The 16,613-nt window shown below is 34.9% G+C and overlaps 2 protein-coding genes across 3 annotated transcripts; one reads left to right on the plus strand and one right to left on the minus strand.

Moving 5' to 3' along the window:
• Positions 1 to 1,327: 1,327 nt before the first annotated feature.
• DEFB114 (defensin beta 114) lies at positions 1,328 to 11,338 on the minus strand. Its single transcript, XM_031030315.1, has 2 exons — positions 11,281 to 11,338; positions 1,328 to 1,473 (listed from the first exon to the last, which is right to left on the minus strand). Exons 1-2 carry the CDS (start codon positions 11,336 to 11,338, stop codon positions 1,328 to 1,330), a joined length of 204 nt encoding a protein of 67 aa, XP_030886175.1.
• An 806-nt stretch (positions 11,339 to 12,144) lies between these two features.
• On the plus strand, positions 12,145 to 13,888 carry LOC102732024 (uncharacterized protein KIAA1143-like). Of its 2 annotated transcripts, XM_081827478.1 has the most exons (3): positions 12,145 to 12,427; positions 12,646 to 12,911; positions 13,488 to 13,888. In XM_081827478.1, exons 1-3 carry the CDS (start codon positions 12,158 to 12,160, stop codon positions 13,537 to 13,539), a joined length of 588 nt encoding a protein of 195 aa, XP_081683604.1. In that variant the 5' UTR covers positions 12,145 to 12,157; the 3' UTR covers positions 13,540 to 13,888. The 2 variants fall into 2 exon arrangements, with proteins under 2 accessions (XP_081683604.1, XP_081683605.1); XM_081827479.1 differs by lacking the exon at positions 13,488 to 13,888 and having other exon boundaries at positions 12,646 to 12,930.
• The last annotated feature ends 2,725 nt before the right edge of the window (positions 13,889 to 16,613 follow it).

Genomic DNA, 16,613 nt, shown 5'->3' on the forward strand with positions numbered 1-16,613 from the left:
GATTTTATTTATTTATTTGACAGAGACACAGTGAGAGAGGGAACACAGGCAGGGGGAGTGGGAGAGGGAGAAGCAAGCTTCCTGCTGACCAGGGAGCACGATGCGGGGCTCAATCCCAGGACCTGGGATCATGACCTGAGCCGAAGGCAGACGCTCAAAGACTGAGCCACGTAGGCGCCCCACATTTTTTTTCTTCTCTTTTCAGATTCTTGAATTTGATCCTCATATCTGATTGTTGATCCTGCAGAAGTACAGACTTTGGTTACCCTTCTTGCCTCTAACTTAGACATTGTACTTGAATTAAACATATTTTGTTTGTTTGTTTTTGTTTTTTAGGTACACATCACTTAAATCCCCAGAGGCAATATGATGCCTGTCCTGGAACAAGCTATTTAAACTAGATATTATCATGAGGTTCACTAGATCTCTAGTGAAAAAAACCAAAAATTTAAAAATTAAAAAAAAAAAAGCAGTAATCTTGGGCCAGTTGTTAAGTTAGTTTAAAAAAAAACAGTAGTAAAAATGTTTGGGAACTTGGTAAAATATTGATAAATGGTTGATTGGTCCTTTGTTTTTAGCTGGAAAAAAATTCTAGTCTCTATGTTTTTCCCTTAACTTTTATCATTACAGAGACTATTTGTGCTGTCTAGTATTTACACTGAGAATGAAACAACAGAACTTATGCATTTTTCCATCCCTTCAGAACTAAGTACAAAACTGCCAAGATAATGTTTTGAGTCTAGACTCTGGCCAAAGTTCAGATTGTATTTAAACCCAGTTTAATAGTATTAGTATTAAATAATATTCAATTAATATGCCTTCTTGCACGAACAGAACTCGGAGAGAAGAAAGGAATGGCCAGTGAATATCGTCATGCTGTACTGTAGCTTATGTCCTCATCTTGTACTGAGGTTTCCTGTTTCTCAATGTCAATAACATAATGATGACATTTAGATAACTGATAAGTCTATGGGTATTAATTTTCGTCAATCACATTTCTAATAAGGTCATGGTTAAGTTGGCAAATGTTCAATTGTGTAAGTTTAGGTAAGCCATGACAGATCAAAAGTGGTTCTAAACTGAAGCAAAGGTGATATCCATAATGATAGGAAATTAACGAAAGATATACCTCTATCATAAAACCTCTAACTTGAGAATAAAAGAAAGGTCTTAGCTCACTCCACTGAATGCATAATTAATATCTACAGAGGAAGATATCAATATTGGCATATGTCTTTATTTATTACAGAAAGTCTAATTTATTCCTATACCTCTTTGCACTGGTGTACAAACTTCTTTGATCACAGGTACATCTTCCTTTTCAAAATTAATCTTCTTCAAATAACCTCTCAATGCAGCAAATTTTACTTGGTGAGAGACATATATCAATTTGCTTTTCATATTTAAAGCAGCGTCTTCTACAGTAACCGAAATATTTTGTGCACCGATCAGGATCCACCAAGGTACATGTGGCTATAGTAAAAGAAGAGTAACCGACATTACTAATCTCTTACTTAAGAACATATTATTTCTGATGACAAAAAGTACTATGTATACATTGTAATGAACTTATAAAATGCCAAAAAATAAGAAGACACTAAAATATTACATACTTCCATATATATATATACAAAGTTTGAACATGTTTTAAATTAATATATATTACATTTTTATGCCATACATTATTCTCCTCAATAAGATTCAAAAATTTTTTAGAGCTACATAATATTCCTTTGAAATATATGACAGTTTGTCCATTTTTTCCATTAGGTCGTATTTAAAATTTTAATATTTTAAGATTATAATAAGCAAATTTGTAGTACATATTTTAATATTTACATGAGCCATATTTAAGATAATTGTGGAAGAGTTAGAGTCCAGGGTTATTAATTTATATATTGCACCAGCAATATATGTAACTTTTGCCCCCAAATAAAATGGTGTCCACTGCAGTTTTAATTTTTATGCTGTTAGTATTTGTTCCGAACAATTCTTCTTTTTTCTTTAATAGTTCATATACTTTCCTTATTATGTTATTATACAATTTTTTTAAAAGAATTCATGAGTTCTCTTTAAAAATTTTTTAAAGGCTTTATTTTTAGAGCAGTTTTAGGTTTACAAAAAAATTGAAAGAAAGGCACATATTGAAAGAAAGGCACATTCCTATATACTACCTGCCCCTAAATATGCATAACCTTCCCCATTATCAACATCATCCACCAGAAGGGTACATTTTTTACCAAGGACGAAGCTACATTGACACATCATAACCACCCAAAGTCCATAGTTTTCACTATGGTTCATTCTTCGTGTTGTGCATTCTATGGGTTTGGGCAAATGTATAATTAAATATATCCATTATTATAATATTATACAAGGTATTTTCAGTGCCCTAAACATCTTCTGGGCTCTGCTTATTCATCTCTCCCCTCCCTCCTCTGCCAACTATTGTCTTTTTTACTGCCTTCATAGTTTTGCCCTCCCAAGAATGTTCTATAGTAGAAATCATATCGTACACAGCATTTTTAGATTAGCTTCTTTCACTTAGTAATGTGAATTTAAAGTTCTTATATGTCTTTTCATGATTTGATAGCTCATTTTTTTTTAGCATTAATTAACATTCCGTTGTCTGGATATATCACAGTTGATCTATCCATTTACCTACTGAAAAATATCCTGGATGATTCCAAGCTTTGGAAATTAGGAATACAGCTTTTATAAACATTCATGGGCAGGTTTTTGTGTGGGCAGAAGTTTTCAGCTGCTTTGGGTAAATACCAAGGAGCATAATTGCTGTGATATGGTACCAGTATTGTTAGTTTTTTATTAATAAATAATTATTAATAATATTAATAAATATAAATAAAATAAATATTAATAAATAAAATAAATATTTTATTTATTTATTTTAGAGAGAGAGAGAGAAAATGAGTAGGGAGAGGGACAGAGAGAGGGAGAAGCAGGCTCCCTGCTGAGCAAGGAGCCCGATGGGGGACTCAATCCCAGAACCCTGGGATCATGACCTGAGCCGAAGGCAGATGCTTAACGACTGAGCCACCCAGGCACCCCCAGTATCTTTAGTTTTATAAGAAACTGCCAAACTGTGTTCCAAAGTAGCTATATCATTTTGCAATCCCATCAGCAGTATATGAGAGTTCCTGTTGCTCCATATACTCACTACAATTTGGTTTTGCCAGTATTCCAAATTTTAGCTGTTTTAATAGGTATAAAATGTTACTTCGTTTCAATTTACATTTCCCTGATGACATATGACGTGGAACATCCTTTCATATGCTTACTTGCCATTTGTATAACTTCTTTGATGAGATGTCTGTTAAGTGTTTTGGTCCTTTTGTTTTTATTTTGTTTTGTTTCCTTATTGTTGAGTTTTAAATGTTCTTTGTATGTTTTGGATAATGGTCCTTTATCGCATGTGTCTATTGCGAGTATTTCTCCCAGTTTGTGGCTTGTCATCTCATTATCTTGTTGTTATATTTCTCAGGGCAGAAGTCTTTAGTTTTAATAAAGTCCAGCTTATCAACTCTTTCTTTCGTGGATCGTGCCTTTGCTGCTGTATCCAGAAAGTCCTTGCCATCCCCAAGGACATACATCTAGGTTTCTTCTATGTTATGTTCTAGGAGTTTTATAATTTTGCATTTTACATCTGGATCTATGAGCCATTTCAAGCCTATTCACTAGTCTAGATTCACTTTTTTCACATGTGGACGTCCACTTGTTCCAACATCAGCTGTTGAAGAGACTGTCTTTTCTTCATTATATTGCCTTTGCTCTTTTGTCAAGTATCAGTTGACTGTATTTATAGGGATCTATTTCTGAGATCTCTGTCCTGTTCTATTGATCTATTTGTTTACTCTTTGACCAGTACCACACTATTCTGTTCAGATATATGAATATAATGGTATGAATTTCCCTGTAAACTCTACTGTAGCTGTGTTCTATGAGCTTTGTGCTCTCATTTCTATTACCGTTCAGATGATGATATTTTCTAATACTCACTGATATTTCTTCTTTGAATTAGGTTGAGTTTCGTTAATCTTCATATTTATATCTTCTTATTCTTACATTTATGTTGTTTGTTTTTCTCTGTTTTCTGTGTAACTGAGGAAGGTGTGTTATCATCACCCATTATTATGGTGTTCTCTACTCTTTTTGTCTTTCTATTTTTTTTTTACATATTTCAAGACTAAGTTATTTGTTGCATTAAATTTATGGTTGCAATATCATCCTGTTGAATTGAATCTTTTATTACTATGAATAATCATTCTTTGTCTCTAGTAATGCATTTTTTTCTTACTGTCTACTTTATATAATACTAATATAACTACTTCACCATGCTTTTGTTGGGGTTTTATATCCTTCCTTATCCTTTAGATTTTATAATTTCTCTTTTCTCATATATTAGATATTTCTCATATAAACTATTCAGTACATTCAAAACTATATTCACTACATTCAAAAGATTCATTCATTTTTTTAACTTTACACTAATATTTATAATAGTAATATATATTGGATGAAATATATCCTGTTATTTTTTTTCTTATCTTCTTTTCTATATATTGGTTATTTTTTATAATCCCATCATATAATTTACCATTGTGTACTTATATTATCTTTTACTCTTTTTTTGTGTTTATGCTAGAAGTTTCAACTTACCAAAGTCTTATTAAAAATCATTGCTTGTTTGTTTTTTTTTGTTTGGTTTTTTGTTTTTTCCTGTGTTTCTGAGCCTCCACATTGAAAATCATTCTCCTTCTGGCCAAACAATCTTTTAAGAATTTCCCTTAATACAGGAGCTCTGATGTTGAACTCTCTGTTTTTATTTGAGAATATCCTTATGTTATCTTCACTCCTAGAGGGTATTTTCATTTGATACAGAATTCTAGATTATAGTTGTTTTCTTTCAGGACTCTGAAGATATCACTACCTTGTCTTGTGACTTCTTTGTTGTTTTTTGAGAAGTCAACTTTCAGTTTAATATCTGACCCTTTGAAAATATGTTGTTTTCTTCAACTTTTGCTTTGCTTTATTGTTTTGTTTTGTTTTTTAGCAGTTTGCTATGCTTTTTCTTCCTTCCTTCCTTCATTTCTTCCTTTCTTCCCCCTTCCTTCTTTTCCTCTTTCCTACCTTCCTTCTTTCCTTCATCCTTCCCGCCCTCCTTCACCTTTTTTCTTATTTTTCAACCTCTAATTTTCTCTTGTTTCATTCCAGATATTTCCTTCTGATTCATCTTTCATCATCATTAAATAGCTCACTGATTATGTAAAAGCAACTATTTAACACATTAAATATGTATTTAATTTTGCTTTATGAATTTTTCAGTTCTGGAATTTTATTTTTGCTCTTTGTTGTAGTCTTCACGTCTATGTCAAGTTTTTACTTTTGTTTTTCTTTATTTAAACAAGTTAAGCACAGTTATTTTAAAGTCTAGGTCTGGTAACTTCATTATCTGGATTCCTTGTTAATCTCTTCCCTTGTATGCTGGTTTTGATTTTTGATAGGAGAGTTCTGTTTTCATTTGTTCCTGATTATTTTTGTCACATACATTTTTAATGAAAGATTGAGGAAATAGCTTGAGGTCTAGAATGATGTTATCTTTCTCCAGAATGATTTATTATTGTTCCTTGTTGATGGCTAAGACTACCAACTAACCTTCCTGGATAATCTTAAACCATTTATAGAACTTGAGATAATGTAAAAGTGGGTATTAGTTCCTGGGACGGCTGGATGGCTGGACTAATGTCCTTTTAACCTAGTTTGTAGTTTTTTGGGATCCTCAGCCAAAGCACACCAGTATTCCCATAGTTCTCCTTCCTTTGCAGGCTCTGAATTACAATTTTTGCCCCAGTGGTAGCATAAGGCTATCAGATTTCTGCTTTTCATCTTATTTCCTGTGTCTTTAAGAATAGTCAGATGCTTCTAGGGAGAAGAATGCTTCTAGCCTCAGAAGTTGATCTCAACTTGATCTTTTCACTGTAACTTTTAATTGACCCATTTACTCTGCAATGCCTTTAAGCAATTGTTTCGTGTTTTTTTTTTTTTGTCCATATATCCCCCTCAGTGCATGGGAGAGGCTATATGAAAAAAACTGTTACAATTTTATATTATGTTTTAATATCAGGTTGCTGCTATGCGAAACAGACTACTATAATTTTTATTGTAAAGTTTTAACATCAAGTAGAGCAAACAAATTGTGGACCTCAGGCTGTTCGCTCGGGGTCCCCTGTGCCTCGCTTTACTGTCGTCTCTTTTTCTCAGTTCCTTCACCGTCCCAAAAAGGGACGACAGTGTAGCGAGGCACAGGGGACCCTGAGCAAACAGCCCGAGGTCCCCGACTTTCAGAGGTCAACAACAAATCACTAATTTTTCAAAATCTTTGTATGGTACAGATTGATAGTTTTTCTAACTGCAGAGTTTACAGCCATGGACTTTAAGCTTGAAGTTTAATGCTGTTATTTGCTAGCTAAGTAACTTTGGGTAAGCCCTACGAGCCTCAGTTGCTTCATGTGTAAAATGGAGAAAATGGTATCTCATTCACTGAGTCTCTATGAAACATGATGAATTAACACATAAACAGGTGTACAATAGTGTCTGGAACATAATAGTTTCTCACAGATTAAGAACTGTTATTAATTAATGGTGAATAAAAAGACTATAGTTGAAATTAAATCCTTATTGACTCCAACTTTTAGACCAGGTGGTGGGCTTTTTCTGGAGGTAAAGCAAAACACTGAGCCAAAGTGAGAGTGAGAGAGAGAGAGATAGGCTAATTAAGTACCATGATAGAGAAATATATTAGGTCTAATGTGTGAACAGATTAAGTGTTTGCTTAATGTCATGGTGTTGTATCATGGAAGAGTGATAGGAAAATTTAACCTTAAAAAATGAGCAAGTGTTATTCAAATGCACAGGAGGAGTATAAAAAGAACAAGAACCAGTCAGACAAGTAGTATGATTCTCATCCTAGAGTTGAAAGAGCATATGATATGTTTAAGTTCAGAAACTAATAATAACACAAATAGATTTCCTTCATTGAAAACCTACTGTGTGTCAGGTATTGTTTTGAATATTTTGCATACATTATCTCATTTAACTGTCATAAAACTTTGAGGTTGGTGCTGTTCAGATAAAAAACCTGAGGCTTTGAGTGACCAAATAATTTGCCCAAGGTTACAAAACTAATACATGCTTAACCCAGGGTTCAATCTTAAATTGTTCCAAACCAGAATTTGCATTTTAAATATGTAATCCATAGCCTCTACATTGAAAAAGTTGGAAAGTGACATATGACAAACACTCAACAGATCTGGATATGGTCTCAAATTTAATATTGCTTATGGTAGCTTGTTGTCTCTAGGACCTTTAAGTATTTTATGACTATGGAGGAACCTGAAGATGTGAAAATCAGAAGTTGAGCACTGAATGACAAAATAGAATTTTATTAAGATGAATATGTTTACCCATACAAAGAATCAATAGTAATACATACTTAATATACTCTATATATGCTTAATAAGTGGGTTTCCTTTCTGCAACCTGAACGTAAGAAAAATTTTACTTTAGACAAATTTAAATAAAATAATTTTAGCTCCTCTATGTGGAATTATTTGTCAGTTCCCTTGACTTTGATGTCTTAACTCAAAGTTGGATAACTGAGAATTTAAGGTCACTTTCTGTTCCCCATCTCTTACCGACCTCTTATTCAGAGCTTAGAATTAAATCCTTTTTTTCTTTTTTCTTTTCTATTTCTCAAATATTGTCAGTCTGGTAAGAGTTGCACTTGTCTCTTATCTTATGGTTGGCACCTGGATCTCTACTATTGAAGACACTTCCTAGCAATTAATAGTACCATCATGTAAAAGTCATAAAATGCTCTAAAATATTAATATTTGTGTTTTATTTTTCCTTAGCTTATTCAAGGATATTGAAGAAGGTATAATTCTTTAAGTCAGGTGGATGAAAATACAGAAAAATATTAAGACTAATTTGCAAATTACCTTAACAAGTACAAAATAATAAAAACAAATCATTGCCGCAAGAGAAGCACTAACATGGTATTCATTTGTCATATAGCATCTTTCTGGATTGGTTGAGAAGTTACTTAGCTAGTCAGTGAAATCCTGGCCTATGGGAAGAGGTTATTTATTTTTATAAGCTCCACTTTTCTCCCAACATTTTATTGGTAATTCTCATTTGTAACCAAATCAACTTGATTTTAAATTTAATAAAATCTAGAGCACCGGGACCATTGCTGTCTTTCCACCAACAATTCAACACAGGTGAAGGTCTCTCCTCCACTATTTTAGACTCAGCCTCCCATGCACCAAGCAATACATCTTAAAGTTTCTAAGGCCACCATGTTTCTGTCATTTAAGGTCCATTCTGAGACATCTTAACAAGTGGCTATACTGAGACAGTACCTTGTATTCTTTCTCAACTACTTCCTCTCCTCTTTTTCTGTTTTCTACTTCTACTTCTATTTTTCCATTTCTTGAAATACTGCAATATGATATTGAATGTGATAAATGTTTTGCTTACATTATCTCTGAATCTTTGCAAAATCTTATAAAATTAATGGTATTACCTTTCCATTGTACAGTTAAAGGAATTAAAGCTTCTCCACAACTACAAAGGAGCCTCAGGTCCTTAATATAAACTCTGATCTATTTGATGACAAGCTCACTCTATAAACCACTAGTATGCTGTTTTCACTGTCTCTATGGATTATTTTTGCTTGTACTAAAATACTGACTAAAATACTGCTCATTCTGTCATGTTTTAACCATCGTCAGTATTATTCTCTATCAATTTTCTATAACTCTCCCTCCAGCATGGTATCACTCTGCTTGGATCACTCATCTTACATCTTCACAAAGTATCCACTTAGACTGAATACTTTTTATTGTTTCTTTAATGACTTTAAGGTTCTATAAATAGACAAACCACACTGTTGTGTAATTGATATGTACTACTCTATAAGCTCCTTCAAAGCCACTCACTCTGATACCTTGTATTACCCTTCCTATTTTTTTGGTCCAGCAAAGGCCAAATGTAGAGCATTCTGTCCATTTCAGTACACATTATAACTTAGTATCTGTTTGAATGATCAAAAGGTAAAGGAAAGTTTGTGGTCATATTCATACACTAAGTGTCTTCATTACATTATTTAAAGTTTTCTGCAATGCTCAGCAAATGGTATAGTCCCCACACATCTGAAGCACACCTATATTCCCATGTGACTTCACTGCTTTTGGCCAAATAATCTATTCATCTTGTACTTTATCCTCAGTGTCTTCTATAGAAAGCATGATGAAATATAAAGAACAAATATGCTAGGATTTTGTATTCCAATATTTATATTCCACTTATCACACAGTATAATAGGTGTGACCTTGAAAAACTCTCTCCTTTGATGTCATTTTCCTCTTGTATAAAAAGAGGCAATAACAGGTATCTCAGAGTGTTGTCTGGAAGGTCAGATTAGATATCTACATGAGAAGTTACAAAATGGGGTTTGGCACATGCTAGACTCGCATATTTACTTCTTGTCTTCCCTTTCTTTCTCTCACCTTCCAAGGTCTAAATACAAGTGTCTTATCCCCATTTTCAAAGCTCTTCATCAGAGAATGCAGGACATTTTCCCAAACCTCCACAACTGCCATGCCATAATTCCACCATTCTTATTATTTAGAGCATACTTTTATAAGCCTTCTAATTCAAGGAATTCATTGATTTATCTGAGTTTATTCAACTAGCTTTTAATATGCCTGGAGAATTACTGTGTCTTTCTTTTATTTTTGTTTCCTTAGTGTCCAGCATTGTGCTCAGTAGATCACTAGCCACTCAGTATTACATGGTTATTGATTGACACACTAGCACCATGGGCCTCAACATCCTCCCTAATCATCTTTGAGGTCCCCACTTCCTCAGTTCCCCTTCATTATTAATAACTATAATATCTGGGGCGCCTGGGTGGAGCAGTCAGTTAAGCCTCCGACTATTGGTTTCAGCCCAGGTCGTGATCTCAGGGTCATCATCACGAAGTCTGCTTAAGACTTTCTCTCCCTCTCCCACTGGCAACCCCCCTGCCCCACATGCACGCTCTCCCTCTTTGTCTCTCTCTCTCTAAAATAAATAAACCTTTAAAAAATGATAATCATAATAACTATAACATCAGCAACTATAATAATTATAATAGTATCTAAATTGGTAGACTAATTTTCAGTTTGTAGGGCTACTTACTGGTACATTATTACGCTAAATCCTAACTGCAGTTTTTTGAGGTGCATATAATTAGCAAGCGCAATATTTTATATCAGACTTTTTATTTAAGATTGTGGTTGTTATTGATTCTGCTTGTATTTTCTTTTTTTTTTTTAATTGTTAAAGACTTTGGCAAATCACTTAAGTTCTCTGAGTGGCAAGGTTCAGAAGTTATTAAGTAGGAAGCTAGTAATAAAATTTAGATCTTCTAAGTTTCAATTCAGTTCTCTTTCTGTTACATGTTGCACCTCTTGAATTCCCAACTTTCTAGGTCCAAATTAGAACACTTTTGGGTATCAATTTATATCTTCATTGTTAGAGAGCCTGGATCCCCTCAGAGGACAGACCTCTCAAGAATATCATAAAATCTCCAACATGCACTTCATTGCAGTATGTATTTTAAATATTTATTTTTAATTGATTCATAAGGGTGCCTGGGTGGCTCAGTTGGTTAAGCGACTGCCTTCGGCTCAGGTCATGATCCTGGAGTCCCTGGATCGAGTCCCACATTGGGCTCCCTGCTCGGCAGGGAGTCTGCTTCTCCCTCTGACCCTCCTCCCTCTCATGCTCTCTGTCTCTCATTCTCTGTCTCGCAAATAAATAAAATCTAAAAAAAAAAACAAAAAAAACCTTTTAATTGATTCATAAAGCCATTGCTGAATTTCTTTACTAATGTATTAACTAATTCAACAAGGATTTTTTGTGATAATATTTCTTTATTTGCCATTTTATTCCTACTGTATCTCATTGCCCAGCTTATTTTGATACTATATCCTGGATCATTTTATAGATTCTATTATTGATATCTCAGGAGATATTTACTGTTATTCTCAATCATTCATCTTCCCTGGGCCTTATTTGTTTGTTTGTTTATTTATTTTTAAAAATTATTTGAGAGAGAGAGAGGAGAGCACGCAAGCAGCAGGGGGAGAGGCAGAGGGAGAGGGAGAAGCAGACTCCTTACTGAGCTTATAAATAAACAAGCATTTATTTTACCTGGTAGGATGAAGGTCACATAACACAGAAAATGGAGGAGATGATAAAATATCTTCATTCTGCAGAAAGAAGCTGCTGGAAGATTTGGTAACAAAATCTAGAGAGTAGCACACTTTCCAAAAAGCCAGGAGACATTTACTATTTATAGTTTTCTAATGGAAGAAAAACTCTTTATCCGGAAATTGTTTTAATCTGGTGTACTTGTCTCTGCACCATTGACTAGGGCTGTGGGCAGAATTACCCAAATTGAAAATACTTGAAATTATTGATCTTTAGAGAGGAAACTTTATGTGGAAGATAGCTGCCCACATGACACCATTATATCGATGGTGATCAATTAAACATTGATGCAATGGGCATGCATGGAGTGGGTTTAAGAGAAATATTTACCATTTTAGATGTGAAACAATTGAACATTACTCTGTCAGTTAAACTCCTGGTTACTTTTCAAAATATACTCTAGTCACGAATTTGGTATGCAAATTCATCAATATGTCCATATATCCCAAATTCTTACTTATATCCAGTAATCCCATTGATTTCCCCAAATTACTCATTTACCAAAGGACAGATGGTAAGTCTTACTTTTGTCATTAATTTTTACTAAATTATTTTCAGATGCAACTTGAATATTTACAGAGCTCTGCTTTTTCCTAGAAAAGGCCAATTAGTCTCCATTTATTTTAATTTTTTTATCAGAATAATATAGGCACACAATAAATATTGAAAAAAGACCTTGTAATGAATAGAAATAATTTCCTCTTTCAATCTATGTTTAGGTCTTCTCTTTATTATTGCATAAGAATTAGGATCTAGCTTAATATTTTGTCCTTGTGTGGCAACCACAAAATGTATCTTTTGGTTTCCACTAAGAAAAATGTGGATTCAGGCTGTCGCCAATGTACCATCTCCAGGCAGCCCCGGGAACCTGTTTTTACTGGGAGCAGCTGTGAGCAAGCGGAACCAGGTTTCGGACGTGCGGCCAGCTGAATCGGCGTTCCTGGCTCGCTTCAAGGAACAGGTTGGCTACAGGGAAGGACCTATGGTGGAAACCAAGAGAATCCAGCCTCAGCTCCCAGATGAAGATGGTGACCCCAGTAACAAAGAAGATGAACAGCCCCAAGTGGTGGTTTTAAAAAAGGGAGACCTGGGGCACCTGGGTGGCTCAGTCGTGCAGCGTCTGCCTTCGGCTCAGGTCATGATCCCAAAGTCCTGGGATCAAGCCCCACATCCGACTCCCTGCTCCGCGGGAAGCCTGCTTCTTCCTCTCCCACTCCCCCTGCTGGTGTTCCCTCTCTCACTATCTCTCTCTCTCTGTCAAATAAATAAATAAATAAAATCTTTAAAAAAAAAAAAAAGGGAGACCTGTCAGTTGAAGAAGTCATGAAAATTAAAGCAGAAATAAAGGCTGCCAAAGCAGATGAAGAACCGGCTACACTTGATGGAAGAATCATGTATGGAAAACCAGTCAAATGTTCCTTGGATGAAAAATATTCAGGTTTAACAGCAAGCTTAAGAAAGAAGAAGGCAAATGAAGATGAAATAAATAAGCAGGACTCAGTTAAAAAGAACTCACAAAAGCAAATCAAAAACAGTTGCCGCCTTTCTTTTGACAATGAAGATGAAACTGAGTAAGTGTAAATATTTTGGACTTAGGGCGCCTGGGTGGCTCAGTTGGTTAAGCGACTGCCTTTGCTCAGGTCATGATCCTGGAGTCCCGGGATCGAGTCCCGCATCGGGCTCCCTACTCGGCGGGGAGCCTGCTTCTCCCTCTGACCCTCCTCCCTCTCATGCTCTCTGTCTCTCATTCTCTCTGTCTCAAATAAATAAATAAAATCTTTAAAAAAAAAAATATTTTGGACTTAGTCATCCTTAAGAATATATGGGGTGTTTTTTAAAGTGACACTTTTTTTTTCTATTTAAAGATAATACAAGTTCATCATAAAAGATTCAGAAAAAATTTAGTATGATAAAAATTTTGTCTATCAATACCCTTTTGACATGAGGCTAACTCTGAAGATATTAATTACCATTAACATTTTGGAACTCCCACATGTGGGGTATGTATTTTTTAAACAAAATTGAGATTATATTGCATATGTTTTCTGTCCTGCTTTTCACATGACATTATATTCTGAGCATTTTTCCAGATCAGTAAAATTAAAAAAATTAACATAATTGCTACAGAGGATTTTGTCATTAAACAGATTGCCTATTGCATCTTCTTCATTAGCAGAAGCCCACTTTGGAGGAAGATGATAATGAGCCTATTTAAGAATACTTCCCCAGCTCCTGCTAAAGGTGGCCATATAACAGCTCTGGCAATTTTAGAGATAAAAGTGGATTTGTACAAGTGAGCTTCTAATAGAAGGGATCTTGATAGAAGAGAGGATCTAATGTATAACATGGAGACTGTAGTTAATAACTCTATAAAAAAGAGAGATAAGTAGAAATCTGCTTAATAAAGCTACCAGGTGTTTGATACAAGAAAGCAGATCTGGGGCGCCTGGGTGGCTCAGTTGGTTAAGCGACTGCCTTCGGCTCAGGTCATGATCCTGGAGTCCCTGGATCGAGTCCCACATCGGGCTCCCTGCTCGGCAGGGAGTCTGCTTCTTTCTCCCTCTGACCCTCCCCCCTCTCATGTGCTCTCTCTCTCATTCTCTCTCTCTCAAATAAATAAATAAAATCTTTAAAAAAAAAAAATAAAGAAAGAAAGCAGATCTGGCAAGCAAGAACCTTTGTCCTTCTCGCTACATCCTGCTACATCCAAGAGCACATACATGAAACCTAGGAGTATTGGAGCCATTTTTTGGCCTAAGGAAAGCAGATCCTTTCTCTGGGTGGTACCGTAGAAAGACTCAAGGCACTTGGATCCTGATAGCACGCCTCGAGGAGCTGCTGCACCAGCCACGGACTGCCAACCTCTGGATTTCTTGTTACATGAGAAGAATAAACCAAAAGTTGTTGGTCAGTAGTACCACTTGCTGACACCTGAGAATTCAATGTCTCCTGCCCTCCTTTTTCCTTAAGAGGCCCCCTTTAGTGTTGTGCTCTAGAATTGTCAACCTTAAAAATAAAAGTCAATTATTTGAAAAAAAAAAAAGAAAGAAAGAAAAATGTGGATTCAGATCACTTACATTCCTGTGCTGTTCTGCTCCTCAAATATTAGAAAGTTATATTAATTTTCAAAAATTCTGTAGGCTATCTTTAAACATTTAAATACCTCGTTTTTTTCCCCACCAACATTAGTCACAACATTAAACTTTCTCTATTTAAAATGAAGACATTAGTCCCCTTGCCATTCCCTCCAACATTCCTCCCCACTTTGTACATCTCATTCACTTGTTGTCATACATTTCCTTTTATCTTGTCTAGGATAATATTTGCACTCAGAATTGAGACGTTGAAGCTTTATATTGAAATCCTGTAATACAATAATAGTATGAACTCTATTGCCTTTTTAATGTGTCTAATGTGCTAATCAAAAACAAATATTAGTTTCAAAGTCAAGTGAATTATTACTATTATTTTACTATTATTATTATTATTTTATTTTCTCTCTTCTTTCTTAGTTTTTTTTTTTCTCAAATGTTTTCAAGTCTTTTGGTTTTAGTTGTTTCATTTTTGGTTATGATGTTTTTGAAAAATATTTTTTCCTATAATTATCTTCTGGATGTGGATGAAAAATATAAATAATGGTCATTCCTCATCCTTAAGTTTACCCTAGTACCATAGGCTATACCTGTCCCTGCTTCATTCTAAGAGTTTCTGAACCTGTTCAACTACACTGAATCTACTGTGATTTGGATCTCACGTCTCCTCTTTCTCTCTCTTTTTTTTCCCCTCCATCCAGAAATGTTCTCAAAAAAGAGAGGAAATACAAGAATTTCAATGCTGGAAAACATTTTTATTCTGCCCTCATACCTGATTGTTTGGATGTAAAATCTAGGCTCAAAATCATTTGTGAAGTCATTACTCTACTAATTTCTACCATTCAGTTTTCTTGATGAGAATTCCAATGCTAGGCTAGGTCCTTTTAAATGGTTTGATTTTTCCTCTCTCTAGACACTTATAGGACACTCTCTTCATAATTTGTAGCCAAATCTCATGATTCACACATTTCCTGTGGTAAACTTCTTTTTTATGAGTTCTGTCTGGCACAGGTGAGCTTCTATCTTCAAATCTGGGAAGATGTTGTGTTCTCTTCTCTTTTTCTATTTCTTTCTCTGATAAAGTCTTTTCCTCATTATGTGTATATTTATCTTCCCTCTTTGGGAGATTTCTTTTAGTCAGACGTTGAAATTTTCTTCTTTCTTCTTTTTTTATTTTTATAAAAAAATCTTATTTTTATATCTACTTATTTTATGATTTAATATCTTTCACTTTTTCTTTTTTTTTTTCTTTTATTTATTTATTTGACAGAGATAGAGAGAGACAGAGAGAGAGGGAACACAAGCAGGGGGAGTGGGAGAGGGAGAAGCAAGCTTCCTGCTGAACAAGGAGCCCAATGTGGGACTCCATCCCAGGATCCTGGGAACATGACCCAAGCCAAAGGCAGACACTTAATGACTGAGCCACCCAGGTGCCCCTCACTTTTCAGTTTTTCTAATTTTTTTAAGCAAACATATTTAGGATGTAAGCGCCCTTATCTGTTCTCTGATTATTCTTTTGCCATGGAGCAGTGTTTCTGTTTTGTAGATGTAAGATCTTCTTGAATCCCTCTGCAAATATATTTGAGAGTTTTGTTCATATTAAACTCTGTTTTCCTTGAACTATTTTCTCAGGATCTAGTGTTCTGTTTGGTGGTGTTATCTTACTTATTCATGCCTTTGCTTTTACATATTGTTGTAAAAGCACTGGTTCTAAGATGAAGAATTAAATACCTCAGGGGGATTTCCTTGTCTTTACCCCAAAGCCTCTGCTTCGGGGAATTCTCATAGTAAGGTCTGTGGATGTAGGTTGAATGGGCTTCTTTAAACTTATCATAAAAGCCATCTATGAAAAATCCACAGCAAATACCATTCTCAATGGAGAAATACTGAGAGCTTTTCCCCTCAGGTCAAGAACATGGCAGGGATGTCCACTATCACCACTTCTATTCAACATAGTACTAGAAGTCCTGGCCTCAGCAATCAGACAACAAAAAGAAATAAAAGGCATCCAAATCGGCAAAGAAGAAGTCAAACTCTCACTCTTTGCAGATGATATGATATTTTATGTGGAAAACCCAAAAGACTCCACCTCAAAACTGCTAGAACTCATACAGGAATTCAGTAAAGTGGCAGGATATAAAATCAATGCACAGAAATCAGTGGCATTCCTATACACCACCA

Source organism: Leptonychotes weddellii, chromosome 8 (genome assembly GCF_054177405.1).
Source record: "Leptonychotes weddellii isolate Sample4059 chromosome 8, ASM5417740v2, whole genome shotgun sequence".
NCBI lineage: Eukaryota > Metazoa > Chordata > Mammalia > Carnivora > Phocidae > Leptonychotes > Leptonychotes weddellii.

Coding starts and splice junctions, on each gene's coding strand:
- DEFB114 (XM_031030315.1), bottom strand. CDS start 11,338: ATGAAGATATTTTATCATCTCCTCCATTTTCTGTGTTATGTGACCTTC. Junction 1,474..11,280: donor TGTGACCTTCATCCTACCAG/GTAAAATAAATG, acceptor CTTTTACTATAG/CCACATGTACCTTGGTGGAT.
- LOC102732024 (XM_081827478.1), top strand. CDS start 12,158: ATGTGGATTCAGGCTGTCGCCAATGTACCATCTCCAGGCAGCCCCGGG. Junction 12,428..12,645: donor TGGTTTTAAAAAAGGGAGAC/CTGGGGCACCTG, acceptor AAAAAGGGAGAC/CTGTCAGTTGAAGAAGTCAT. Junction 12,912..13,487: donor GACAATGAAGATGAAACTGA/GTAAGTGTAAAT, acceptor GTCATTAAACAG/ATTGCCTATTGCATCTTCTT.